General features: G+C 52.2%; 3 protein-coding genes across 6 annotated transcripts; 1 reads left to right on the plus strand and 2 right to left on the minus strand.

Moving 5' to 3' along the window:
- Positions 1–53: 53 nt before the first annotated feature.
- QPCTL (glutaminyl-peptide cyclotransferase like) lies at positions 54–8,480 on the minus strand. 4 transcript variants are annotated; one of them, XM_007102712.3, is made up of 7 exons: positions 8,240–8,475; positions 7,631–7,774; positions 6,590–6,871; positions 4,917–5,069; positions 4,717–4,816; positions 4,109–4,225; positions 54–148 (listed from the first exon to the last, which is right to left on the minus strand). In XM_007102712.3, the coding sequence occupies exons 1-7, from the start codon at positions 8,447–8,449 to the stop codon at positions 144–146; spliced, it is 1,011 nt and encodes a 336-aa protein (XP_007102774.1). In that variant the 5' UTR covers positions 8,450–8,475; the 3' UTR covers positions 54–143. The 4 variants fall into 4 exon arrangements, with proteins under 4 accessions (XP_007102774.1, XP_028338871.1, XP_007102773.1 ...); XM_028483070.2 differs by lacking the exon at positions 54–148 and adding an exon at positions 1,646–2,010 and having other exon boundaries at positions 8,240–8,477; XM_007102711.3 differs by lacking the exon at positions 54–148 and adding an exon at positions 1,828–2,529 and having other exon boundaries at positions 8,240–8,480.
- Positions 8,481–9,131: 651 nt separating this feature from the next.
- SNRPD2 (small nuclear ribonucleoprotein D2 polypeptide) lies at positions 9,132–14,948 on the plus strand. The gene is made up of 3 exons (XM_007102709.3): positions 9,132–9,286; positions 11,022–11,201; positions 14,683–14,948. Coding segments are annotated over exons 1-3 (357 nt in total). The 5' UTR covers positions 9,132–9,284; the 3' UTR covers positions 14,858–14,948.
- A 3,668-nt stretch (positions 14,949–18,616) lies between these two features.
- On the minus strand, positions 18,617–27,612 carry GIPR (gastric inhibitory polypeptide receptor). Its single transcript, XM_007102756.2, has 13 exons — positions 27,541–27,612; positions 27,104–27,203; positions 26,522–26,629; positions 25,915–26,018; positions 25,064–25,167; positions 22,761–22,905; positions 21,854–22,013; positions 21,585–21,645; positions 21,196–21,265; positions 20,988–21,076; positions 20,757–20,895; positions 18,917–18,958; positions 18,617–18,823 (listed from the first exon to the last, which is right to left on the minus strand). The coding sequence occupies exons 1-13, from the start codon at positions 27,610–27,612 to the stop codon at positions 18,617–18,619; spliced, it is 1,401 nt and encodes a 466-aa protein (XP_007102818.1).
- Positions 27,613–27,805: the final 193 nt, after the last annotated feature.

Below are 27,805 nucleotides of genomic sequence, written 5' to 3' on the forward strand. Positions count from 1 at the left end.
ATGATTGCAAATTCCAGACTGGTGAAAAGACCGGTATGGCCAGTGAGTCATAGGATAAATAAAAAGAAATGAATACCTAGACACGTGCAGTGAAAGTGTCCAGGTGTGATCTTCAGCAACTGATTTCTCCGAAGCTCCGTTTCTTAATCTGAAAAATGAGAATACTGACAGTTCCTCAAAAGACTGACATGTGAGCTGTTGCATCTAGAATGTTCAACAGTTGTGCTCACCAAAGACACCTCATGGCCTCTTCATAGTGTGAAGCTGGGGGAGCCTAAGTTTGGGGGACAGATGGGAGCTGGGGGAAACATCAGCTGATGCCAAGCATCAGCAGCCTCATCTGTAAAACGGGGCTCATAACCCTTACCCTGGATTCAAGTGGAAAATGTGCCCAGGCCCCTTGCCCAGAACCTGGCGTGTAGTACACTCGGCGAGATGACCTGCAGGGAGGCAAGGGGCCAAGGACGTCACCGAACACGCTGCTTCCCCTAACGTGGAGGTGATGGTTTCACCTACTTCTGGGATGGCTGTGAGGCTAAGGGGACCTGTTGCACTCTTAAGTGCTTGGCACCATGCCTGCCACACAAGAAATGAACAAACGGGAACTAACTTTGTGATCTGAGACCCTCCTGCCACCCTGGCTGTTGATACCTGTCAGTTTCCTTTCTGAACTCAACTTCTGCCAATTCCACCTCTAAGAGGCTGTTAGTCCCCACCCGCCAAACCTCACTCAGACTTGCAGCCAATTAAAAGCCTCAGGAGGAGCTACTTTTGACCAGCAATCTGCTGGTCCAGCACAGGTGGTTTTTGGAAGGGAGGTAGGACATGGGGATAGGAGCACAGCTGTGGGTGAGAATCTGGGCTCTTGTTCATAACTGGTTTGTAATTCTCGGCCCTGGCCACCTCATTTGCAAAATGAGAACCGAAATTGTCCCTCAGCCCGTGAGTCCTCTCGAGTCCTCGCCAGCCTTGAGTTGGCCTGCGAGGCTGATGTTCACCTTCGCTCTTTAACCCTGCATCCTGGCCTGGCATCCCTGTGGCCTACCAGGTCTCCATCGAAGTCACGAAATCAGCAGGTACGGAGCCCAACACGAGACTTCCTGTCTAGGTGCCCTTCAGGTTTGCTAAGGAGCTGTGAATGAACCAAACTTGTATCCTTAAGGACAGCATGTCCCAAAGTTTGCTGATCATGAGACTTCCTCAGGTGCTTGTTACAGAGTCCCATCCCCTCCCTGACGTGCTGATTCAGTAGGTGGGACCTGGGAGTCTGCGTTTTATTTATTTATTTATTTATTTGCCTCACTGCGCGGCTTGCGGGATCTTAGTTCCCTGACCAGGGGTTGAACCCGGGACCTGGCAGTGAGAGTGCCGAGGCCTAACGACTGGACCGCCAGGGAATTCCCTGCATTTTTAAATAAGCACCCCAGTTGGGTCTGAAAATTAGGGCTGGGAAATAATTTCTTGGGCCATCACTAGAGTTTGCAGTTACACACACCATCTCCCACTCCTGTACCCACAGCCAAAAGGGAAAGGATGGTTTGGCGTAACTAGTTTACAGTGAGTCTAGCTCTGTCTGACCCATTTCTACCATAAGTACACTCAAACTCTCAAAACCCAATGTTTCCCAAAGTATCTTCTGAGGTACCATGGTTCTGTGAGGTGCTTCCCAATAAAGGGGTTCCGTGGTGAAATACTTTGGGGAAACATTGCATCCTCTTCCTTGAAAATTCACATTGCGCAAATGAAGGAACTCACTTAATGTTGTCTCGCCCCACTTTGGCCCCCCGTTTCATGCAACACGTATGTATGCTAGTTCTACCGGATATATTTTGCAGAAACACTCGTTTATTGGCCATTGGATCCAGCAGAATCTGGAGTTCCCAAGTACTGGCTTCCATCTCCTCTGTTCCCTGCTTACGAGCACATCTTCTGTGGGCTCCCCATGGCACATCCATGTGGGAGTTGGGTTTGGACTGATGCGGTAGCAAGGCTGCCATTCTGGAGAAGGAACTGCCACAAAAACATAAGCCACAGAGAATTCATTTGGTCAGGGGTATTGCTGGTCCATATGCCATTTGCTGACTAAAATGGAGAACGGCATTTGGCCCCTGCAGACCTGCAGCCCCAGTGTTTCCCTCAGGGCAGCGGCCAAGCTCTTATTCCTTTGGCTCTCACACCACAGTGGTCTGTCTCTTCCATGTCTTTGAAGAGTGGCAGCTTGAGATAAAGAAGGAGGGTCTTCCAGTCAGCACAGGCAGAGCCAAAGGTGTTAAAACAGGACAAGCCAGCACACCGCAAGCAGGCCTGGCCTGAGCTCCTCGGCTCCAGGTGCCCTCGTCACATCTGCTGCCGGGTGCTTCTCCCTCAGGGTCCGCCAGGCAGGCTAGAGCCCCAGGTATTCAGCCAGGAACACGGCCAGGATGCGGCTCAGGTTGTGTACCGTGGGAGGGTGCAGGTTGGCCTCCGAGTCATGGGACGTGTGCCAGACAGAGGGGAAGGGTGTGGAGATGAGGTGAAGCACAGGGACCCCTGCAGGACAGAGAGGAGGCCCAGGCTCGTGCGTGGCCCCCAACTGACCCAGGAGCCCAGGCCCACGTCTGGGGAACCTTGCCTTGTCCTGCCCAGCAGAAGATACTCTGTTGTGGCACTTGAAGAATTCTGAACAATGATTTTCAGTGTGTGAGGGTAACGTGTTCGTTTTAAAAAGACATCCAGTATATTATTTTCATAACGCAAATTCGAAAAACTCAAAACTTAACGGATTATGGAAAGACAGAAGAAGGGAATGAGGTCTTTGAGCTTCCTTGCCGGGTGTACATTATTAGGCTCTTTTTCTCTTCCTTACTGATAGTTAACGTTTATGTTCTATTCCAGGCCCGAGTCTAAGGCCATAAACACACACAATTTTATCCTTACAATAATCCTGTAAGGTGTACTCTAATACCCCTGTTTTACAGATGTGGACATTGAGGCACAGAGGCAGGCAGAGTGATTTGCCTAAGGTCTCGCCTCTAGGAAAAAGCACAGTCAGAATTTGAACCCAGGCCACATGTCTCCAGAGTGTGTGCTCCTAACCCTTGCACTGCATTGGGTTCCTGTCCCCAGAGTGTTTCACTCTTTGTTTGTCCAGATTTGGTAAACATCTGTCCCCCTGCTAGACAGGAGCCAGGTGGATTATGGCCCATCACTGGATCCCTGACAGCTAGCTCGGTACCTGCCTTGGGAAGTATTCAGTGAATGAATCCATAAAGGCATTGTAAGAAACGCATATTTGTTGAATGAGTAAATTATAGAATAAAAATCTAAAAAGCAGTTTTTAGCACTTACTGTATATGCCAAGCACTGTGTAAGAAGGCATTTTATATATCTAATCTCATCTAATCCTCCCAACCCTGTGATTAAGAATACATAACATAAATTTGGTGTAGCCACTATGGAAAACAGTATGAAGGTTCCTCAAAAAATTAAAAATAAAACTGCCGTATGAAAAAAAAAAAAAAAAAGAATACATACATACGTATGTGTTTGTATGTATCTATCTCTTCCTTTTCCAGAAGAAACGGGGCCACAGAGAGGCTCAGTAATTTGCCTTAGGTCAACCAATGGTAAGTTGCAGATCCTAGAACCCAGACCTATCCAATTCTAAAACCTATGTTTTGAGCCCCTCTATCAGATGTCGTCAACCCTGGCTGTGCATCCGAATCACCTGGGAGTTTTGCAAAAATAATGTAGAGGCCCCAGATTGTGGTTCAGTAGGCCTGAAATGTGACTGGGTATTTTTCGAAGCTCAGGTGATTATGCTGGGTGGCCAAGGGCTTGAGAGCCAAGAACTAGAAGAAACTGCAATCACTGAGGCACAACCAGTAATAGCTAACATTTCTTGAACACTCGCTAGCGTCAGGCACTGGTCCAAGGTCTTTACATTCAATCCCCTCAACAACTCTGAGATGGGGGCCGTTATCACTCCCATCCTTACAGATGAGGAAATCAAGGCACAGAGAGGTTAAGCAGTTTGCCACCAGTCCCCTAACCTGGGAAGGGGCCAGGGCCAGGTCGCATCTGTGGCTCCCTGGGACCCCTGCCCACCACTCCTCCCCACGGCAAGTACCTCGGCGGAGGAAGGGGACGTGGTCGTCTTCCACAGAGCCAGGGGGCTCCCCGGGCTGGAAGTACATCACTTCCCAAGGATGAGACTGCAGTAGGTTCAGACGGTGCAGGCGCTTCTCTGGAGGCGGTGGGGATTAGAGAGCAACGGTCAGCCCCTCAACGGTCAAAGGTTCCCCTGCTCACAAATCAGAGGAGGGCAGGGGGTCTGGGGGTGAAGCACTGGTCATCCCAACAAGGATGAATGTTAGTAACCCCTAGGCCGACTATGTTCCCAGTCTCAATTAATCCCTCTGAGTCTAAGGAGGTAGATACCCCTATTATTACCATCATGCCCATTTTACAGATAGGAAATCGAGGCTCAGAGAGAGGAAGCCACTTGCCCAAGCTCACACAGCTGGTAAGAAAGAGAGGCAGAATTTGAACCCAGGGCTATCTGACCCCAGAGCCCCCGTCTGTAATCACTTCATTTGACTGCTGTGGGGTCTTTTTGTGTTTCTGCCCTAGTGCTTTAGAGAGAGACTAGGGAGGTAGAGGGAAGGCTGGATGACCCCTTAGAGGACAGGTGCCTGGCCTCCCTCCAGCATCCCAGGTGGGTGCCTGCCTCCTTACCGATGCTTCTCAGCCGATGGAACCAGCGGGCCGTGCGAGGAAAGTGACTGTAGAAGGTCGGGTTGGGGGCTCCCAGGAGATCAAGAAGCATAAAGAGATCCTAGGGAGAGAGGCCAGGACTGGAGAGGCCAGGCGGGATGCTGCCAGCCTCGGGTCACCCGCTTCCCACCTCACCGGAACCCAGTGGGGCCTGGTCTTACAATAGCCTGGATCCTGGTGAAGCCGGGGCCATGGGGTGCAGACTCCATGAGCTGGGCCAGGTGCCGGGAGCCGTAAAGCGAGTCCTTGGGTCCCCACTCCTTCAGTGCCTCTTCACCGTCCAAGAAGAGCAGCTGCAAGGTCACTGGGGCTGCCTGTGAGGGCCAGCGGTCAGGGCCAGCCCTCAGCCTCAGTGCACACACATTTCCTGCCTGCTTGCACAGCTGACGAGGGCAAACTAAGTCTCCTCACTCGAAGAGCACGGTGGCCAAGAGTACAGACTCGGAGCCAGACTGCCTGCGTTCAAATCCTGGCTGGGCTGCTCAGTAGCCAAGCAGTCATGGGTAAGTTACTAAGTTCTCAAAGCACCGGCTTCCTTATGTAGAAATGGGGTTAATACCAGTCCTCATCATAGGGTAGGATTCGAATCCAGGTCCTAGGACAGAGCCTGGCACATAGTAACTAAATAAGGGTTAGCTCTGATTGTAATTGTTATTCCTCAAGTTCATGTAGCCAAAGAGACCCACAAATAAATAATTACACAAACGATGAAATGCAGTCGGGCAAATGCTTCCAAGAACAATAGCGTCCTGATCTGGCCTGGGGAACATGTCAGGTCTGTTGGAAAGGGATGTTTGCACTGAGGCTGAGTAGGAGCTGGCCTGACAAAGCGGAGCAGAGGGGAGGGTGTTCCCCGGTGAGGAAGCAACATGAATCAGGACTGGGGCCAAAGAAGGGGCCAAAGAGGTTTGAGTAGAGGCCCAAGGGGTCAGCAAGGGCCAGGGAGCTTGGGCTTTGTTACAGGGGCACTGGGGTTTGAGCCATGGAAGGGATCTGAGCAGGGGAGGAGCGTGAGGAGATCTGTGTTTCCGTTCATTCATTCCATACATTTAAAAAAAAATTTTTTCCCACAGCGTTGATGTTTTTATCTTTTTGTTGTTGTTGTTTTGGCATGTGGGCTCTTCGTTCCCCGACCAGGGATCGAACCCATGCCCCTGCATTGGAAGCGCAGAGTCCTAACCACTGGACCACCAGGGAAGTCCCTCCATACATTTTTATTGACATCCTACTTTATGCCAGGCAATATTCTCAGCCCAGAGGATACAGCAGGAAATAAACGCAGCCAAGGGCCTGCCTATCTGGAGCTTATTCTAGTCGGGGAGACATAAACAAATCAACATAAAGCACCATGAGGCATGGGAGAGTGACAGGGAGCTGTTTTAGGGTGGCTGGGAAGGTCTCTTTGAGGAGGTGACATCAAAGTGGACATCTGAATGAAGGGTGGCAGCCAGCCAGGAATATATCTGAGAAAATCACATTCTAGGCAGAGCAAAGAGCAAGTGCAAATGCCTGGGGTAGGAGTGAACTGTGTGGCTCGAGGTACGCGGAGGAGGTGGGAGGCTAGAGTGGAGTGAGCGAGGGGTGAGAGGTGGGAGGGGAGACCAGAGAGGTGAGAGGGCACACCACGGGCTAAGAGAAGGGCTCTGGCTTATTTGTGGAACAAGGTGAGAGCTGTGGGAGAGAAGGGACAGGATCTGACATTCAGGAAATGGAAAGACCCTGTGGCTGTGTTGTGGGGTGGAGGAAGACACGACCAAGCACGGGATGGTGTTGGTATGGACCAAGGTAGAGGCAGTCCCTACCCACCCACCCCCACCCTACCCCGGCTCCTCACCTGCTCCTTGGCTCTGGCCAGCTCCAGGTCCAGGGCCTGGGCCAGCTCCAGTAGGAGGGCGCAAGGCACAGCCGAATCCGTGGCCCCCACAAAGGGGGCTGACCCAGATGGGAAGAGCTTCGAGTCGTAATGGCAGGCAAGGGTGAGGTGACGGGCAGCCCTTGGGTCCAGCGTGGCCACCACGTTGCTGAAGTGCAGGGGCCCCAGGGGTGTCGAGGCTGTGAAGGGGTCCAGTTCTACGTGCCAGCCTGCCGTCAGGGTCCGCAGTGTGGCCTCCAGGAACTAGTGGCAAGAGAGAGGTGGGAGCGTGGGTGGGGACTGGGGAGAAGGTCGGAAGAAGGGCCATGTGACCCGAACCATGCCGAGCAGTCAGGCTGACTCACAAATCTCACTTTGGTTTAATCGTTCCCGTGATACACCTCTGCTGAGTACCTACTAAGTGCCAGGCGTGGAGTGACCCTGTCTCTTGATGCCAAGACTAATCACAGCTCACCCTTCCATGGCACTCACTCTGTGCCAAGCCCTTGTTCTAGGAACCCTGTGGAGTGGGGACTGTCAATGGTTCCATTTTGCAGATGAGGAAACTGAGGCACAGAGAAGTTAAGACACTAGTTCAAGGTCACACTCCAAGTGGCTGATGTGGATTTGAACTCAGGCAGTGTTCAAATGACTCTCAATACTTTCTGAGAGGCAATGTAGAGATGCACACCGGCTCTGGAGCCAGCCCATTTGGGTTGAAACCCTAGGTATATCATTCATTAGCTGTGGGATTTGGGCAAAATGCCTAACTATTCTGCTCCTCAGTTTCCCCATCTACACAATGAAGATCAGATTGGTGCCCACCTTATCCGGCTGTTGCTGATGCTTAGCATATAGTAAGATTTTGGTGGGGGCAGTAAAGAGAGCAGTGGTCTGGTGGTTAGCAGGATAGGACTCTAGAGTCAGATTACGCCCAGCCAGAGCCCTAGCTCTGCCACTTGGGCAGAATACCTATTTCCTTGGTGGGCTGCGGCGTCACGGGTTGGAAGTGGGGCCCCTTACCTTTCTGACTTGGAGATTGCCGGGGCTGCCGGGGGTCCGCACAACCAGCAGGGGGCGCAGATAATTGTTCCAGAGACGGTGAGGGTCCAGTTGCCCCACCACCCTCCGCACCCCGGCTTCGGGGAGACTTCCGATCGACGGGCCCTTGGGAAGGGGGTGGGGAAGAGAAGAGCAGAGCGTGAAAGCAACACTCATTCCAACCCTACCCTGGGGGCTGTCGTCCCTAAGAAGCCCCAGTTCCTCTTCCTAATCGCAGCCTCCAGCATCGGAGGTTTCTAGGATAAATCCTAGACTCGGGAAAGTCCCCCCAAGTCCATCCGGCCCAGCCCACCCAGCGAGAGTAAGGGACTCTTCCAAATAAATGACTCTAGGATTAGAACCCAGAACTCCCAGTGTTACTCCTCCAGACCCTTCCTCTTACGGGGTAACCGCTATTACAGAACAAGCCCGAAGCCTCATTCCGTTGGAAAGAGGCACGCGCTCTAAAGACGGAGACGGCGGCACCTGCGGCTAGGGCAATACGATAAAGTCACGTCAACCTGAAACCTCAGAGAAGGGGAGGCGGGGAATAAGGGCTCCCGCAGTGCCCGCGTCCCCTCCCGGCCTCACCCGCAGCTCCCGGCCTAGCGGCAGCTCCTCAATCTGGCGGTGCCAGCCGCTCCAAATGGTGTATAACACCGAGGCCACCGCCAGAGCCAGCAGCAGCAGAGGCAACAGCTGCGCCCGAGGTAGCAGGCGGCGCTTGGGCGGTGAGGGTGGCTCCAAAAGGCCGCGTTCCCCGAGCCGTAGCCGGGGCCGCCCGCGGCCCCCGGAACGCATGGCAGCTTTGCCCTGAAACCGGTCTGGGACAGCGGATAGAGTTTAGGCCCAGCCAAGTCCCACCCCGTGGAATCACCGGACCAATGAGCAACAAGAGCGGCTGCACCATTCCCACCCTTCCGCGGGCAATAAAGCCAATGGGACTTTCCTTCTGAGGACACGCCTCCCTGTCTCCCCGGAGCTTTGGGGGTTGGTTCCCCTGAGGGTTGCACAACCCAAAAGGGAGCGCGAAAGAGGTAGGCACCGCCTCAGCGGAGGAGGGGAAGCCAATGAGAAGCGTTTGATCATGGAAAACATTCGACCTGCCGGGCGCAGGTCCACGCCCCTCCCGGATGTAGGCAAAGGATTGGTTACCCCTAGTCAAAAGATCAATAGACACTTAAATGAACGGTCCCCGAAGGAAAAGGGGAGGTGTCCATCCCGGAAGCGAGGAGCGGATTGGCTTCGCGGAGGCCGCTCCCCCAAAGGCAGGGCGGGCGGGCATGTGGAAATAGCTTGTCCTTTCCTTCCTTCAGTCTGTGCGGTTCTACAACAAAATGGTCTGAATCAGTCCCGCTTTCTTTTCCTCTCCATTGTCGTGAACATCCGCCCCGTACTGTCCTGAATGGACTGGAATCACCATGTGAAACTTTTATCCCACAGCCGCGAAGGGCTGGCGGAAATCGCTATGGCAACTGGCCACGCCCCCATCCGCTGGTTGGGTTTGCGCAGGCGCCCATGGAAGTGGGCCGCAGGAAGCGGAAGTCCCGCCTATGTGTCGCTCTCTCTGCGGAAGGCTGAAGCAACGCGGAGGTGACGGTAGTGACTTGAGAGTGCGGCCAGCACCATCGCCAACATGTGAGGCCGGGCTAGGCTTAGGTGGCGGGAGTGGGGTTGAGGGTGTAAATTTGGCCACTTACCGGTGGAAGGGGATGGGCAGAGTCGGGGGCGGAGGCAGACATTTTAGGGGTAAAGCGGCGTGCTTTTCTACTGATGCGTTTGAGAACGGACGTGGGGCCTTTGACGGATTCTGACTTCGGGAGGAGGGACAGCTTTATCTCATAACGGGCTGGGCTTTCCCAAATAATGAATCTTACTGAAATGAATTTTAAGGGGAAGCGCTTTTACGAATAAAGAACCTGGAAGAGGGGAGTACGGACTTGTAGGAAAAACGATCTTAGATAAGGGGCTTATACGGATAATTTGAGCTGGAGATGGTTGGCTTTCCAACTACATTCCCGATTTTTACGGATAACGAGTTACGGGAATGATTTTCCTTACGTATTCATTCAACAGTTATTTATTGAGTGCTCCTATATCAGGCTGTTTTAGACACATAGGCTCTATCAGTGAATTACCCCACTCCCCCAAGGAAGAAAATCCCCTTTTGCATCCTATGGGATGGGAAGAGGCAGGCAGTAAACGTAATAAACAGGTAAAGTGTGTGGTGTGTTAGGTGACCGGGACTACGAATAAAGAAACAGTAGAGCAGGGTGGAACAATGTGGAACGCCACTTTTGAGAGACAGGACACATAAAGGAGGCAACACTTGAGCAAAAACCTGAAGAAAGTGAGAGAGTGAACCACAGAGATATCTGGGGAGGTATCCAGGCAGAGGGAAAAGCAAATGCAGGGACCCAAGAAGAAGTTTGCCTAATACCTATTTTTTTATATAAATTTATTTATTTTTATTTATTTATTTTTGGCTGCGTTGAGTCTTTGTTGCTGCGCATGGGCTTTCTCTAGTTGTGGCGAGCGGGGGCTACTCTTCATTGCGGTGTGTGGGCTTCTCATTGCGGTCGCTTCTCTTGTTGCGGAGCACGGGCTCTAGGCGCGCGGGCTTCAGTAGTTGTGGCTCGCGGGCTCTAGAGCGCAGGCTCAGTAGTTGTGGCGCACGGGCTTAGTTCCACTGCATGTGGGATCTTCCCAGACCAGGGCTCGAACCCGTGTCCCCGGGCTTAGTTGTTCCACTGCATGTGGGATCTTCCCAGACCAGGGCTCGAACCCGTGTCCCCGGCATTGGCAGGCGATTCTTAACCACTGCGCCACCAGGGAAGACCATGAGAGGGTTTTGAAGAGTGAGATGATATATGACTTGAGTCTTGGCACCATCCCTGAGACTGCTTTGTAGAGAGCAAACTGTTGGGGAGCGTGGATGGAGGCAGGGAGACCAGTAGGAGACAGATGATGGAGGTTTAAGCCATGGTAAGAAATGGACAGATTCCGATATATTTTAGCGGCAGATGACAGGATTTGCTGACAGATTGAGTACAGGATGTGAGAGAAGGAAAGAAGAGTCAAGTTGACATGAGTCAACTTTGAGTTTTGGCTCAAAGAGCTAGAAGGATGGAGTTGCCATTGATGGAGATGAGGAAGGCTGTGGATAGTATAGTATAAGTTGGGGGTATTGGGGGATCTGGAGTTCAGCCTAGGACGTGAAGGGTGGAAATGTCTATCAGGCATCCAAGTGGTGATGCCGAGAGGACCGAGCAGGAGGGTGGGTGTGTGAGGGAGACACCGAGCCAGAGGCCATGACCACCCAGGCTCCGGCTCTGGGCCCTCTCACCTGTGGGTTCCATATTTGCCCACTTAGGAGCCTCCTCAACAAGCCCAAGAGTGAGATGACCCCGGAGGAGCTGCAGAAGCGGGAGGAGGAGGAGTTTAACACAGGGCCACTCTCCGTGCTCACCCAGTCGGTCAAGAACAACACCCAAGTGCTCATCAACTGCCGCAACAACAAGAAGCTCCTGGGCCGTGTGAAGGCCTTTGACAGGTAAACGCCTGGGTCTGGGGAGGTGTTCTTTCCAGGCCTGGAGAAGCAGTCCCAGCTCCAGTCCGAAGCCCAGGGCAGAAGCCTCTCAGGACCTCAAGATGTGGTGGTCTATCGTTGTCCCTCCAGCTGTGAAGCACAGTGGTTATGGTCGTGTACTTGGGAGCCAGTCTTCCTGGATTCATGTCCCAGCTCTGCCTCTTAACAGCCATGTGACCTTTGGCAAGTGACTTGATCTCGTCCGTACAGTGGCAGTAATCATGGTGGTTGCAAAGATTCAATCACTTAATATATGTGAAGCGTAGTAAGTGGTTAGAAGTCGAGCATTTGGCACACAGAGCTCTTAATCAGTTTTTTTGCAGTTATTGCATAATGAGAGCGTCCACCTGGGTCAGGTACTGTTTTAGGCTCCAGAGATACAGCAATGATGGAAACAAACATGGTTCCTATACTCAGGGAGCTTATGCTGTAGGCAGGGAAGCCGACAGCAAACACGTAAATAATGTCATAAAGACAAGTGATGATAAATTCTATGCAGAAAAGTGAAGCCAGGTAAGAGTTTGAAGTACTGGGAAAGGGGTGCTGTCTTAGGTAGATAATATGGGAGGCCTCAAAGGAAGAGGCAACGGTGGACAGATACGAATAAAATGAAGGTGCAAGCTAGGGTCTGAGTGTTTCAGCCATAGGGAGCAGCAAATGATTTTTCCTCTCTGCGCCTCAGTTTCCTTATCTGTGAAATATGCATCGTAATAATACCCCTCAGAACAGTTGTGAGGCTTAAACGATATTATGTATGAAGAGCACTTGGCTCAGTACCTAACACATAATAAATGCTCAGTAAACGTATGACCTGCAGCCTTTAGTTAGCATTTGGGAAGTGCTTTCCTCACGGTGGTGTGATGAAACTTACTCCTGGAATGCTTTTGCCACTAGCTTTTATGTGACCATGAACGAGTCTTTCGCTCAGCCTTAGTTTCGCCTCGAGTAGAGTGAGAATGAGAACAACAGGAAGTGCCGGCTACAGGAGGTAGAGAGGTCTGGATTCGAACACAGGCTCTGCCACTTCCGGACTCTGTGACCTTGGATGAGTTACTTCAGTCCCACTGTGCTCAGTTTCCTGCTCTAGAAGCTGGAGAGAACTAGTAAACCAGTGTTTACCTCCTGGGGGTGAGATGCAGGGAGGATTGATGGGTTAATGCTTAGAAAGTGTTTAAAGGGGCCTGGTGAGTGCCTATATGGTAAGTGCTCAATAGGTGGTGGAGATTATATATATATATATATATATATATAATTTTTTAAAGTTAACTCTTTCCTTTTCCCCTAGCTTCCTCCTCTGCCCCCATATCATCCTCTCATCCCTCTCCGCACCCAGCCTACCACCCTAGTATGTGTCCTGCCATGTTTGATTCACCCAGAGACTCCTTTGTGGTGGTAGTTAACAGCTTTATTGAGGCATAATTGATCTGTCATAATATTGTAAAATTGTTTTTAAGATAGAATCATCCATGTGATTCTGTTGCATCTTGTTTTTTCACACAAATCAGTGGTCTGAGGACATCACTGCAAGTTAGCTAAGGCATTCTTAACCACTTCATTTACTTAATTATGTTACTTTCTTGAGTGAGCGATGGATGCAAAATTTGAAAAATACAAAAGGCACCCAATGAAGAGCAAGTCTTCCCTCTCCATGCCCCAGTTGCCCTCCCCAGGGACCCCATCATGGCTAATTTCTCAGGTCTCCTCCAGGAAGATTACTTGCGCAGAACATCATACATGTAGATACAGGAGGGTGCTTTTTATTTATTTTTAAGTCACTACTAATGGCATGCCACGCTGTTTTAGACCTTGGTTTTTTCACTTAACAATATACCTTGGAAATGTTCCCATATTGGTATGCTACTTCCTTTTTTTTGTTTGTTTGTTTTTTTGTTTTGTTTTTGCAGTACGCGGGCCTCTCACTGTTGTGGCCTCTCCCGTTGTGGAGCACAGGCTCCAGGCGTGCAGGCTCAGCGGCCGTGGCTCACGGGCCCAGCCGCTCCGCGGCACGTGGGATCTTCCCGGACCGGGGCACGAACCCGTGTCCCCTGCATCGGCAGGCGGACTCTCAACCACTGTGCCACCAGGGAAGCCCAACTACTTCCTTTTTTTGACTTACTTTCTCTGAATTGGTAATATATTCACATGATTTCCAAAACAGTAATAACAGTCCAATGAAAAGTTTCCATCTGGTTTGTCTCCAGTCTACCTAGGTCACCCCACTGCCACCAGTCTTTAGGTGTATTTCAAGGATTTAGTATTGCACAACCAGTGGTGGAATGTATCTTTTTCCTACCCACTTTTTTCCTACAGAAGATTGCTTTCCATGCATCCTGTTCCCTCCCTTGCATTTTTCACTCAACAGTATCTCCTGGAGGTTACTGCAGAACAAGGCACAGAGCTTCCTCATATTCTCCTCACGAGCTTCCTCGTCTTTCTTTTTTTTTTAAATAAATTTACTTATTTTATTTATTTATTATTTTTGGCTGCGTTGGGTCTTCGTTGCTACTCTGCGTTGCGCTGCATGGGCTTCTCACTGCAGTGCCTTCTCTTGTTGTGGAGCACGGGCTCTAGGCGCGGAGGCTTCAGTAGTTGTGGAGCCCAGGCTTAGTTGCTCTGCGGCATGTGGGATCTTCCCGGACCATGGCTCGAACCCATGTGCCCTGCATCGGCAGGCGGACTCTTAACCACTGCGTCACCAGGGAAGCCCCGTCGTCTTTCTTATGCTTGGAAATATTTCCCTGTATCCTCCTATCCCTTTACCTTGCTTTAATTTTTCTTCATAGGACTTGCTACCACCTGACAGTATATTACAGGCGTCTTTGTTTACTTGTTTAGTGTTCTTCTCCCCTCTCTAGACTGCAGACCCCATGAGGGTAGGGATATTATCTCTTTTATTCATTGCTGTATTCATTGCAAGCGTTTGTTGACTGAGCTAATCCATACTGTCATCACACGTGCCCACCCAGCACCCTGAGGACAGGGACAAAAAGCAGGACTGGAGTGGAGGTGTCACGTACCGGCCTCAGGCCCCAGGGACCTCTGGTTCTCCAAAGAGAAGTTGTACCTTTGCTTATGCCACCAGAAGTACTGGGAGTTAAAAAGCACAAGCAGCACCATTTCATTTGCCTTTATCCTGTGCCAGGCCCTGTTCTAAGTACTTAACAAGAATACTGTATTGATTCATTTAATCTTCACAACAGCCCTAGGAGGTAGGCACCATAAATGTCTCCATTATAGAGAGGAGGAAACTGAGGCACAGAGGAGTGAAGTCCTTTGCCCAAGCTTCAAGCTGAGGACTTGCAGAGGTGGCCTTGGAGCCCCGGCCACCCTGGTCCCGGGCCTGCACCTTCCCCCACGCCTCGCCGATGGAGGAAGAGGCAGTGCTGCGCGGAGGAGGGGGTCAGGAGGCTCCCTCTCATTCCTGACGCCGCCCTCTGCCCACCAGGCACTGCAACATGGTGCTGGAGAACGTGAAGGAGATGTGGACCGAAGTCCCCAAGAGTGGCAAGGGCAAGAAGAAGTCCAAGCCCGTCAACAAGGACCGCTACATCTCAAAAATGTTCCTGCGCGGGGACTCGGTCATCGTGGTCCTGCGGAACCCGCTCATCGCCGGCAAGTAGGGGCCTCCTCCCTGCCGTCAGAACTTGCCCCCTCGTTTTGCGAAGACCTGCCCTTTGTGCTGGGAATAATAAAGTCATGTGTTTTTTCTAGTGGCCTCTGTCTGTTCATAGGGCCTAGAGAGTGGGGCAGACCCAGGACGGGGGCAGCCGGGCATGGGGCCAGGCCCGGGGGTTGGGACCTCTCTGAGCAGGTGAAGAGGCCTGACTTTCCCCCTCTGTGAAGTGAACTGGTTGGGCAGAGGGAGCTTTTGCTGCCTTTTGTGCTTTAACTTGTTCTCGCTTCTCGTCACTTTCTCTTTCTCTTCCTTCTCCCCACCTCTCATAAGTCGGTCTCACTCAAAATTTGTCTTTTTTTTTTTTTTTTTTTTTTTTTTTTTTTTTTTGCGGTATGCGGGCCTCTCACTGTTGTGGCCTCTCCCGTTGCGGAGCACAGGCTCCGGACACGCAGGCTCAGCGGCCATGGCTCACGGGCCCAGCCGCTCCGCGGCACGTGGGATCTTCCCGGACCGGGGCACGAACCCGTGTCCGCTGCATCGGCAGGCGGACTCTCAACCACTGCGCCACCAGGGAAGCCCTGTCTTTTTTTTTTTTTCCATTTGTTCAGTCAGACAATCCCCCAAGTGCCTCCTCTGTGCCCAGCCCTGTGTTGCAATGCTGGGGACACAGCAATGCCCAGAAGAGCCCCCAACCTGCCCTCACTGACAGGAGAAGGAGCTGCAGTTAAAGCAGTTAGTACTCAATACCAACAGCATTTGTAGCTGACACCTGACCTGTGAGGTTGCCGGGCCCTACACTCTGCGCTGTTCAGACTTCCTAACAACTCTGAGCAGGCACTGTGATTTATTACTTCCAATTCCGGAGGCAGGGACTGGGGCACAAAGAGGTGATGGCGCCTCCCCAGGGGTATCCAGCCAGGAAGTGGTGATGCCGCGATTCAAACCCACCCTGCTCCTGAGCCTGTGGCTTAACCCCTGAACTCTGCTGCCCTCAAATCACAGCTTAATTACCCTTGAGAGAAATTCTCTGACGAATGTAGGGAGATAGAGGTGGGAGAGGGGGACCTTACTTATTGTGGGTGGATTCAGAAAAATCCCTGTCTCGCTCTGACGCACACACATCATGCTCCCGCCCCCCGCCCCCCAGCTCTCTCTGTTCTGTCTCTGCATCTCTATCTGTGTTCTCCAGATAGGGCCAAGTGCCAGGCTGGTGCAGCTCGCAAGTCTGATGTCAGGGTCGAATGAGTTGTCTGACACACTGAGCTGTGGAAGGCGTAGCCATGATCCCATTAGCGACAGAGCTGAGGACCCTGCAGCAGGAGAAGGCCTGACACATGCAAGGCAATGGCTGTGAGGTTATAAAGGCTCACGTTTACTGAGTGGTTCACATCTAATTTGAACAACCATCTGGGGGGTAGATGCTAGAGGCACCCCATTTTACAGATGAGACAGCCGAGGCCCAGAGAAGGTAAGCGACTTGCCCAGGATCGTTCAGGAAACAATGGAGCCAAGTTCAAACCCAGGGAGCCAGGCCCTCATGACTGTCGGGGAGCAGGATGGAGCCATAACAGTGTGGGGAATGACGCTGCCGCAGGAAACTTACCCCCAGGATTTGGTTCTTGTGCAGGACCTGGGACAGCACAAGCCACGGGGTCACAGTTCAAAACCCTGCCCCACATCTCTCCTGTTCTCCCCGGGAAATAGGAATTCCTTTCCCTGCCTTGCAGGCTGGCAGCAAAGATTCTAGCGTAGGACACCCCTGCCTGGCATCAATCTGAATTTCCTCATCTCTTTACCCAACCCACTGCCCAAATGGTCTCTAATCCCCTCTTCTGTTACGGTGAGTGAAAGTGAAAACAGAGGTTGCAGGAAAAGCACTAGGCAAACTGGCCAAGTGTGCTCCATGCACCAGGCAGTATCCTAAGAGTTACTCTTTGGAATCTCAGGCAACCCTAGGATGTTGGTACCATCATTATTCCCATTTTCCAGAAGTGAAACAGGCACAGAGAGGTTAGGAATTTTCCCCAAGTCACACAGCTAATCAGTAGCCAAAAACTAAGATTTGAACTAGGCTGGTTCCTGCAGCTTTATTATTCCTACACTACCTTTCTGGAGAAGCAGCTCTCAGAAAATGTTTGGCACACACACAATTTTTAATCGTACACGTTGTAAATAGTTTAAATAACAGGAGATCACATGAATGTTCCCAGCTGGGAACGTTCTCTTAGGCATGGAGGATGGTGGCAGCATGGTGTCCATGATCTCTTGGCAACACGTGGCTGAAGTTGAGCAGTACTGCTCTCCAGAGGGTGCAAGGCCACCACCGGCATCCGGCCACACAGCCCGCCTCTGTCATTTCCCTTATGGCCTAGCCAAGATTTTCCCACCCCCCCCATCCCCACAAAAAACAACTGTTTCTCAGGCTTTATTTACAAGGGCCCAGCCCTAGGGCCCCCACCTTCCCAGAACCCACAAGAGGGGCCCAGCAGGACCACATGCTTGAAAGGACTGAGTTCAGCGACTATGGGCCATATCTGTCCAGGGAGCTGGGGACCCCAAGGAAAAGAATGGACAACACCCAAGTACTAACTGAATCTAAGTGTGTGTCTATGTGGGGGAGGGATTTAGGAGTGAGGGTCTTGCATGTGTACAGGTGGTCCAGCCACAGTGAGACTGCTGGCTTTCCTCCTAATTCTCCTAGTTCCCAGGAGCCACCAAGAAGGGTATGCATGTGTGTCCACACCCTCCAGCTGGCAGTGGTCTTGGCCTCCCTGGATGTAGGTTTCAGCTCTGACACCTGCCCTGAATTGCCCACGTTGATATCTACACAAAGAATCCTCCTCTCTGGACCCCAGTGCCACTCACATTTCTATCTCTCACTCTGACCTCTCCTGTGAGCTCCAGACCCTTATTCCCAGCTTAACATGTCCAAAGAGCACGCTTGGTTCTCCCCACCCTGAACCCCATCTCCCTCTTTCCTCTCTCCAGCCCAAGACGAGAAGTCTTCCCTGGCTTCTCTCCTTCCTCGGCAAATCCTCTCAGTTCTACCTTTAAAACAGCTCTAGAATCTAACTGTTTCACACCCTATGTGGCCACCACCCTGGTCCAGCCAACATCACCTCCCACCTGTATCAGCCTCCTCCCTGGGCTCCCAGCTGCCACCCTTGCCCCTAATAATCTGTTGGCCCAGAGGGCAGACAGAGAGATCTGATTAAAAAACTTCGCCCACTCCATTAGGAGCCGCTCCAAAGAATCTTCAGTGCACCTGAAATAACATTCCCACTCTTCTGCCGCCGCCCACTTCTCTCTCCATCTGTTGGCTCTGACTCGTCCCACTCCAGACACGCAGGCCTCCTCTCTGTTCCTCAGACACCGCCAAGCCCCTTCCCGCCCCAGGGCCTTCGCAGATGCTCTTCCTTCTGCCTAGAATCTCGCCTATTCTTTCCAAAAGTGTCTCCTTCACCTCTTTCAGGCATGGCTTAAATGTCGCTTCCTCAAGAGATGCCCCAGGCCACACTAGGCCCCCTTCTAACTTTTCTTTATAAGCCGTTCCACAGCGTATATGTAACTTGGTTTATCCTCACGGTCTGTTTCCCCCACTCAGTGGTGATCTATAGAACAGGGACCTTGTCTTCTGTTTCCTTCCCCTCCGCCCCCCGCCCCGGCGCCGCCCCATTTCCCCAGCGGTCTCCACACCAGGCCTGGTACACAGCAAGTGCTCAGTAAATACGTGCTAACTGAATGGACCCAAGAATCCCGCTGCCTAGCAGTAACTTTCTAAGACATGGCTGGCCTCACCCCCAGGACCTGGGAGTGGCCTCGAGCACAGAGCGCGGCCGGCGGCGACCTGGCCGGGGCCGGAACCCGAGGGCAGGGTCCGGAAGGCGCGCTCGGGGGGTGGGCACGGCTCTTCGCCGAGTCTGTGGCGCAGGCGGCAGCGGTGCCAGCCCCGCCGGATCTCCGACTGCACCTGCAACGGGACAGCGCTCAGAGGCGGCGCGGGGCGCGCCATTCCCTGCGCGGCCGGCAGAGGGCGCGGGCGGCGGGCCGGGGCTCTCCCTACCTCCTTGTTGATGAAGCAGTAGAGGACGCTGACCAGAAAGCCCTGCCAGAGGAGGTGCGGGGTTAAATTGGGGGCAGGGGCAGGGTTATAAACACCCCTTAATGAGCTCTGGCCCCTTCCCGGTCCCAAACCACCTCGCCCGCCGCCACCCTGGTCCTACACTATTGCAGTCACCTTCTCCCTGGCTCCCGAATCCCGCCTTGGCCTCGCCAGTTTGCTGAGCTATCAGGGCTGGAAATTAAGAACAAGTGACCCCGGAGGTAGCCTGCTTGGATGTGATCACCGCTTCCCCACTTTCTTCCCCACTTGGGTAAGCTGCTTAACCCCTCTGTGACTCAGTTTCTTCCTCTGGAAAATGGAGTAATAATACAGTGGTGGTCGTGAGAATTGAGGTATTATTAATATGCAAGAAGCTCTAGTGCGTGGCACATAGTTAAACCTTTTTCTGAATTTTATCGTAACTTACTACATGATTTTATTCATTTATTTATTTAGCCACACTGTGCGGCTTGCGGGATCTTAGTTCCCCAACCAGGGATCGAACCCAGGCCCTCGTCAGTGAAGGCACGGAGTCCTAACCACTGGACCGCCAGGGAATTCCCTATTTATAAACTTTAATAAAGAATTAGTTTTATATTTATATAAATTTATACATATTTTACATATAAATTTATATAAATATAAAGTATATTTATAATTAAGAAAGTAATTGATATATTAATGCAAGACAATTATTTTACGTGTAATTATTAAGATGTTTCTTATCACTTTCCACGATCCTTTTAATATCTAACTCTGATCACGTCCCTCTTCTCTCCTGGCTCCCACCTCACTCAGAGGAAAAGCCAAAGTCCTCGCTTGGCTCAAGGACCTGCCCAGGTAGCTCACCTCTGTCCTATGCCCTGCTTGCTCTTGCTGGCTCCCCCTGCTGAGGCATGCTGACCTTCTTCCGTCATGACGGGTACTCTCTCCCACCTCAGGGATCTTGCACTTCTCATTTCTCTTTCTGGAACATTTTTCCCAAATATCTTCCTGGCTTTTTCCCTCATCTTTGGGTCTCTGCTCCAGTGTCTTTTCAGCGAGGCCTTCCCTGACCCCCTGTCTATAACCCCATCCTTCTTTGTTGGCTCCTCATCTCTGTTTTCTTGCTTTCTTTCCCCCCTCCTTTAGGCACGTCTCACCATCTGACATTCTGTATATTTTACTTATATAGCAACTTTAGCATCTGTCTCTCCCACTAGAGGGCAGGCACCATTTGGTTCTTGGCTGTATCCCCCTAGTAAGCCTGGAAGAGTGCTTGGTACATAGTAAGTGTTCAATAAAGTTTTGCCGAATGTAATGAATGAACAGCCTTATGAAGTGAGACAAGTATTGTCCCCACTTTAGAGATGAGGAAACTGAGGCCCAACAAGGTAAAAAGCAGGGTGGAGGCTACGGTAGGGCAAGCACGGGCAGGGTGGGCCTTCAACTTCAGGGAGCACTTCCTTAAAATTTGCGCTTTAGGTACTTCAGATGCCTCACCCTTGCCCTGGCCCTGAGGTGAAGGCCACAGAGCTGGGAGTGACAACCCAAATTTGGCCCCAGCCCTGGCTGGCCTCAAAGCCCTCTGTCTTAACCAGGAGGCAGTACTGCTGGGGCTGCCTGGTCTCCTGTCTCCTCTCTGCTGCTTCCCCAGCCCGGGGACGGTGCTAGCTCAGTATTTTGTGTAGAATGAATGAACAAAATCCCATCTTCACACCCCATTCTGTGGCTGCGCCGGAGGATGATTGTAACCCTCGTGCCCCTCTGAGTAGGAGGACCCCAAGTCAAAGGGTGTAGCACCTGCACCCTGCTTAAGCACCTGGAAAGAACTGAGGAAGATCTCAAAGCTGAGCTTGGCCAAGCGCAGGGCACCCCGGGCCTGTTCCTCAGTCACGGGAGCAAACACCACCTCGTGGACGCCCAGCAGGGGCACCAGCGTCAGCGTGGAGCGAGCCAGCCTGGGGGTAGAGGGTGGCAGTGGTCCCGCGGCCCCGGGTCCCCCATCTTGAACCCAGCCACCTTCCCCTCCGTCCCCACCGCCCTCCTTCACCTCAGTCGGTAGTCCGGGCAGCGCATCTGTTGCGTCCTCAGCTTTGACGCGAGGATGCCAAGGATGCGGATAAAGATGAGAAAATTAATCTGCGGGGGGAGAGAGAGACTGAGCCAGTTCACCCCTCTCAGCCCTACCCCCCACCGCCCCGGCTTCCCAGGATAGGAAATCCCTGAGACCAGCCTGAAAGAGGTGGGGCCGGCCGTACCAAGATGGTTAGCAGGATAGGGGTCCTTATAATCCACCAAATGCCCTTGATATCGTTCCGCTCCCAGCACCTGGAGGAGGGGGAGTAGAGCTAAGGGACAGAAAACCTTAGGCTCGCCGAATTAAGCACTTAAACTCCCCAGGCCCCGCCCACCTTCCTTAACGCCACACCCACATTTTCTTAAAGCCCCGCCCGCTACTATTTAGGCCCAGCCCTCATCCCTCCCCTTCCCGTAGTCCTGGAAGCCAACTTTCTAAGCGACCTGTCCCTTTAGACCCCACCCAGGTCCCTAGGTGCAATTAGAATCTCCACACGTTTCCGTCGCACCCCTCCCGCCTCCCTCAAAGCTCCGCCCACCTCCCGAGCCCCGCCCCAGACCCGCGACTCACTGCGTGTTCTCGTACAGGTACCTGACGATCACCCAAGGAATGACGAAAAGCGCGGGGACCCCTGTGCAGACCCAACCCCCGCCCCCCACCCCGCCGCAGCTGTCAGAGCGCGCACGGGCCCCGCCAGGCCCAAGACCCGAGGAATTCCCCCGCCGGGAAGGGGAGGCAGAAGCCTAGAGAGGAGAGGAGACCCCCTGAGGTAGACCAGCAGGGTAGCTGAGGGGAGGGGAGGCGCGCTGGGCTGGGCAGGTGACAGGGTCGGGGCTCACCCCAGCCGAGGAGCATGTAGCAGCGGAAGTGGCCCTCCTCGGAGCCTCCCACAAGCACCAGGAGGCTGTGCAGGTAGATGCCCTCCACCAGCAGCCACGTGTAGTTGGCACCCACGCAGTACTGGGTCAAGATCTGGGCCGTGCGACAGGCAGCTAGGGCCTAGGGGGTGGCCAGACAAGAGGAAGGGGCAGTCAGGGCCCCCTCCACCCCCATCTCTTGTCGTCTCTTGACATCAAATATTCTCCTCTCATTCTGTATCACCAAAGGATGATATAGAATTGGTTTCTCTCGCCCTATTCTCTTTCCCTATATGAACTCTCCCACTCTAACCTCTTTAACAATTGGTATCTTACATCTTGCTATCAGAGTTCCCCCCAGATCCCCCCAAATATGGCCTCTCCCACCCCATCTCCTTGTGAGAATTCCACTCAACTACTCCACCTCTCGAAAGGTTTCTCTCATGTCCCACCAGCATATGGACTCTCCCACCCCTTGGCTTTTTAACAATTATGGCCCAACTTAATAGGTTTTCTCCCTGCTGTCCCTAGACTTTAGTCTCTCCCACCTTGTCTCCCAGGAACAAATTGGTATCTACCAAATCCCCCCACTAGTCAGTTTCTCCCATCCTGCCACCGTCTCACCTCTAGCAGGGGATTCTTTCATTGGTGCGAAAGTCCAAGGATGGGTGAGATACTGAGAGAACGGAATGGAAAATTCCAATAGAGGAGGTGATGGGGTGGGAGAGTTGGGGGAGGCCGAGTTGTGAGGGACCCTCTCCATTTGTGTTGGAAGGGTCAAGAGAGATTAACTGTCGATAGAGTAGGAGGTAGTAAATGGAATGGGAACCCTCTAGCCTCACCAGAGGAGAGAGAATCCCAACTGGAGAAAGAGAGAGATGGTGCTCACCCGGTTCCACTGGATCGGAGCCTGATCCCCCGGGTAGGGGCCAGGTGGAGGAAGCAGACGGTCTCGGGTGAGGATGGCTGCTGCCCGCAGCATGAAAGACGTGAACAGGTTGATGTGGATGTAGTTGCGAGTGCAGCGCAGCCGCCTGGGGGATTTATTTTTTTGTTTGTTTGTTTTTATTGCGGCACGTGGGCCTCTCACAGTTGTGGCCTCTCCCTTTGCGGAGCACAGTCTCCGGACGCGCAGGCCCAGCGGCCATGGCTCACGGGCCCAGCCGCTCCGCGGCACGTGGGATCCTCCCAGACCAGGGCGCGAACCCGGTTCCCCTGCATCGGCAGGCGGACGCGCAACCACTGCGCCACCAGGGAAGCCCCGATGTTTACTCTTCTAATTGTAGTCTTTTAATCTATGAACACAGTATGTCTCTCAATGTGATATGAGCATGTGCTAAGAAGCATTTACAAAAAACCTACAGCTAACTATACTTAATGATGAAAGACTGAATGCTTCCCTCTAAGGTCAAAAACAAGGCAAGGATATGTACTCTCACCATTCTTATCCAACATAGTACTGGAAGTCGTAGCCACTGCCATTAAGGCAAGCAAAAGGAATGAAAGGCCTACAGATTAGGAAGGAAGAAATAAAACTGTCCCTATTTGCAGATGACATGGTGGCCTAAGTAGGAAATCCAAGGGAATCCATTTTTAAAACTGCTAAACCTAATAGGTAGTTCAGCAAAGTCACAGGATACAAGATCAACACACAAAAATCAATCGCACTTCTATATACTAACAATGAACATGCAGAAACTGAAAATAGAAATACAATACCGCTGGCAGTCACTCCAAGGAAATGCACTTAATGAAAATTGTACAGGATCTGTATGTTGAAAATAACAAAATGATAATGAAACAAACTTTTAAAAGAGCGAAATAAATGGAGGGATATACTGTGCTCATGGATTAGAAGACTCACTACACTAAAGTCAGTTCTACCCAAAATGATTTATAGGTTTAATATAATTCTTATAAAAATCCATGCAAAGTTTTATGTAGACTTAAGAAAGCTTATTCTAAAATTTATAAGGAAAGGTGCAAGCCCTAGAATAGCTAAAACAATCTTGACCAAAAAAAACAAAGTGGGAGGAATAACTCTACTCAACATTATAGCTACAGCGATCAAGACTGTGTGCATTGGCAGAGGAATAGACACATAGATCAATGGAACTGAATAGAGAACTCAGAAATAGACCCACCCAAATATGCCCAACTGATTTTTGACAAAATTTCCAAAATGTTTTAATGGAGGAAGGATAAACTTATCAACAAATGATGCTGGAGCCATTGAACATTCATAGGCCAAAAAAAAAAAAAAAACCCAACAGCAACAACAACAAAAAAAACCCTTCAATAAACCTCACACCTTGGGACTTCCCTGATGGTCTAGTGGTTAAGACTGCACGTTCCCAGTACAGGGGACCTGGGTTCGATCCCTGGTCAGGGAAGTAGATCCTGAATGCCGCAACTAAAGAAAAAGATCCCACATGCCGCAACTAAAAGATCCTGCCCACTGCAACTGAAGATCTCACGTGCCACAACTAAGATGCAGCGCAGCTAAATAAATAAATAAATAATTTTTAAAATAAATTAAAAAATAAACCTCACACCTTATCCCCCACCAAAAAAGAAACCCCACCAAAAACACTCAAAATGGATCATCGAGCACAAACACCAGTTACCAATGCCAGAAGAGAACTACAACTTCATAGAAGATAGCAAAGTTCATAAGTACGTCAACCACAAGGATCTTGGTATCGGAGTCCGCAAAGAAAACACAGTCAAGCAGTGGTTGGAACAACACTTTACTTACCTAGACAAGTAAGAGCAAGACTAGCTCCAATAGTGGATGTTGGTCCCTCTCAGCAACCACGTCAGGGAAATTGGCCTACACACACCCCTCATGTCCCCGCAGGGGACAGATATAGCAATGGGGTTGGCCAGGTGCCATATGACGCACACACTTAAGCAGAAAAAAGGAGTCATACTGAGTCTGCACGAACCCGCGTCCCCTGCATCGGCAGGCGGACTCCCAACCACTGCGCCACCAGGGAAGCCCCGCCTGGGGGATTTGGAAGGCAGTCTGGGGACCTGTCCTTGGCCACACAGAGTCCCTTAAACTACCCCCCAGCCCTTCCCACAGAACCACCATTGAATGCTTGTTTCCGGTGGAGCCTGACTACCCTATCTTACTGGGAAAACTGAAGCCCAGTCTCTGCTGCCTCCGCTCAGGGCTGGGGGTCCCACCTGAAGAAACTCAAGATGAGCAAGGCGAGCAGCAGTGTGGCAAGGGACAGGGAGTAGCCCACGGTGTACACAACCTGCAGCCGCTCCAAGCTCAGCCTTTGGTCCTGGGGGTGGGGCAAGAGGACACAGAAATAGAGCTCAGTTCTTCCCCTAGGGCCATAAAGGTGCTGGAGAGATATCTGCTCTTTGTTCCTACCCCACACCCCAGTGTCCTTTTGGGGATCCACCTACCATTGTCTGAGTGGGGCACTCCGCCCCTCAACTCCAAGGCTGGGCATGTGACCAGCCAATCAAAGCATTCTATCTAACACTACACCACACACACACACACACACACACAGACACACAGACACAGACACACACACACACACACACACACACACAGAGACACACACACACACACAACGATTAGTCGAAGGCAGTTATATGACCCAAATCAGGCCAATGACAGTCAGTCCTGGGACATAAAATTAGAGCTATTGAGAAAAAAGCTCAGTCTTCCTACATTCTTGCTTGGTAGGTGGAATGTGAGCCTGGTGCCAGTGGGAGCCACCTTTTCCACCCCACAGAAAAGAGGACACCATCATACAGAAAAACAGAGGAATAATATGGTGAGATTCCCAACCACATCATTTTAGCACCCAGATCCAGCTGTGCCTGAAGCTGTAGCCTTATACTTTTCAATCACAGAAGCCAATATATTTCTTTTTCTTTCTCCTTCAAACAAGGAGCTGAATTTCCATCACTTGGAACCCAAAGTCCTGAACAGTACAAGGGGTTTGAGGCTCAGTCTGAGGCTGCTTTCTGCCTATGTCTGGACATCATACCCTGAATCCCTCAACTCTTCGTACCTGAAAAACCCCATTCTTCTCTGGGTTCTCACACTGAGAATGGTCTCTCCAAGGTCCCCATTGGCCATCATTGCCACAATGGCGGAGGACAAAGCCTGCAGCCACTGTGGGGAAACAAGGGAGGGGATCAGAGGCACAGAGATGGAGGCAGAAAGACAAATTGTGAGACGAAGGCAGAGAGAGATCCAGTGATATGATGATGATAAACCCTTATGTAGCATTTTACACGTATCAATTAATTTAATATTCATAACAAGCCTGTGAACTTGGTACTATCATAAACATCATTTTACAAACGAGGAAAGTGAGGCGTAAAGAAATTAAATAAACTACCCTAGGTCACACAGCTAGTTAGGCAAGGAAGACCAAGATATGCAGAAACAGACTCATGCAAAGGAGAGAAAATAAGAACCTGGTGGTCCTCGGACAGATACAGAGACAGAGAAGGGGCATTATGTGGTGACCCAGCCAGGGGTGGACAGACAGAAGGAGACACCCAGCCAGACAAAGAGGAGCAGGATTGCTGCGGGGCAGTGGTGTCTGGGGCCAGGGTTAGAAGAGAGCTGTTTGTGTCAGGGGAGGGCCCGGTGTCCACGAGGCAGCTCACCGTGGCGGTTCCAGGGCAGGTACCAGGGGCAGGACGCACGGGCAGTGGCATTGGGTGCAGTGTGGTCCCAGCAGACGTACATATCAAAGGACCCGTTACAGGCGAGGCCTGGGGTGGGCGTGGGGGCCAGATGTCGGGTGGACCTTCTGTATCTCTCGCCCAATGCTTCTCCGCCTTCCACACACAAGCCCTGCCCCAGCCCCGCCCACCTGGAGTGGTCGGGTCCCTGCTCCGTCACAGCTCCTCCCACCAGACCCCAAGGCCCCGCCCACCTTCCGAGCCCTGCTCTGGGCTCCTCCCACCAAGCAAGTTCCCGCCGCAGATGCTTCCCACTCTGCAAGGCCCTTCCTAGGCTCCACCCCAGACTCCCTCTTCGCGGTCCACTTTAGGTCCCACCCACCTAGTGTAGGCCCCGCCCAAGACCCCTCCCCTTTCAAGGTTCATCTCAGGCCTCTCCCACGCAGCCCACATTTAACACAGACTTCTCTCTCAGGCCCCGCGGGTCAGTCCTAGGCCGGCCTCAAGCCCACCCCTCTCAGCCCCAGCCCTTCTCTTGCCCCCAGATCTCCACCCCTGTCACACCTGCTGGGGGCGCCGCAGCCTCCAGTGTCGCCTGGCACTCCCTGCGGTACCGTTCCCAACGCTGGTACAGCTCTCCCGCCGTCTGCCCCTCAGAGCCTGCCTACAAAAAGAGAGAAGGGAGGACCCCCCAACCCCGCCCCGCGCTGACCCCTGCTCCCAGGCAGCGTGGTTCCTGAGGGCCAGAAACACCCTAGAGGGACTTGGAGGGGCTGTCCTGTTTTGCTCTGGAGTCTTGGGTGGCTTAGAAACCTCTTCTAAGTCTTGAGGGGTGCCTAGAAACCACCAGGGGAGTTGCTGTGGGGAACTGAAAACCTTCAGGAAATTGACGGGAAGGAGGCGGGGAGGTCTTAAAACAATCTTCCCAGTGGGATAAGCCTTAAAAGCCGGCCCCAGACATCCCTCCAAGCCTTGAGCTCCTTGGCTCCTCGGGTTCTCACCTCCGCCCTCCGGAGCAGCGGCTCCCACAGCGAGAGCAGCAGTGGCAGCCCCCAGGGTGGACGGCTCGGCATCGTGTGGGAGGCAGGGCATGGGGGGCGAAGGGTCCGGTCACGCAAGGGCAGCCGGCTCTGGGGGTCCGAGGGCAGAATCAGGAGCCGCCGCCCTCCTCCCCCAGCCCCAGCGCCACCCCGCAGAGGGATTCAGGTACCCGGAGGCAGCGCCCCCCCTCCCCCAAGAGTGGTGATTTGGAGCGGGGGGGGGAGT

Source organism: Physeter macrocephalus, unplaced genomic scaffold (genome assembly GCF_002837175.3).
Source record: "Physeter macrocephalus isolate SW-GA unplaced genomic scaffold, ASM283717v5 random_5, whole genome shotgun sequence".
Classification (NCBI taxonomy): Eukaryota; Metazoa; Chordata; class Mammalia; order Artiodactyla; family Physeteridae; genus Physeter; species Physeter macrocephalus.

Excerpts from the sequence above, each read along its gene's own strand:
- QPCTL (XM_028483070.2), bottom strand. The coding sequence starts at position 8,449 with ATGCGTTCCGGGGGCCGCGGGCGGCCCCGGCTACGGCTCGGGGAACGC. Across the intron at positions 7,775-8,239 it reads CGCTAGGCCGGGAGCTGCGG|GGCCCGTCGATCGGAAGTCT; the intron begins GTGAGGCCGGGA and ends CCCCTTCCCAAG. Across the intron at positions 6,872-7,630 it reads GCAATCTCCAAGTCAGAAAG|TTCCTGGAGGCCACACTGCG; the intron begins GTAAGGGGCCCC and ends TCTTGCCACTAG.
- SNRPD2 (XM_007102709.3), top strand. Across the intron at positions 11,202-14,682 it reads CGTGTGAAGGCCTTTGACAG|GCACTGCAACATGGTGCTGG; the intron begins GTAAACGCCTGG and ends TCTGCCCACCAG.
- GIPR (XM_007102756.2), bottom strand. The coding sequence starts at position 27,612 with ATGCCGAGCCGTCCACCCTGGGGGCTGCCACTGCTGCTCTCGCTGTGG. Across the intron at positions 26,630-27,103 it reads GGCTGCGGCGCCCCCAGCAG|GCCTCGCCTGTAACGGGTCC; the intron begins GTGTGACAGGGG and ends CGCCCACCCCAG. Across the intron at positions 21,266-21,584 it reads TACCTGTACGAGAACACGCA|GTGCTGGGAGCGGAACGATA; the intron begins GTGAGTCGCGGG and ends CCCCTCCTCCAG.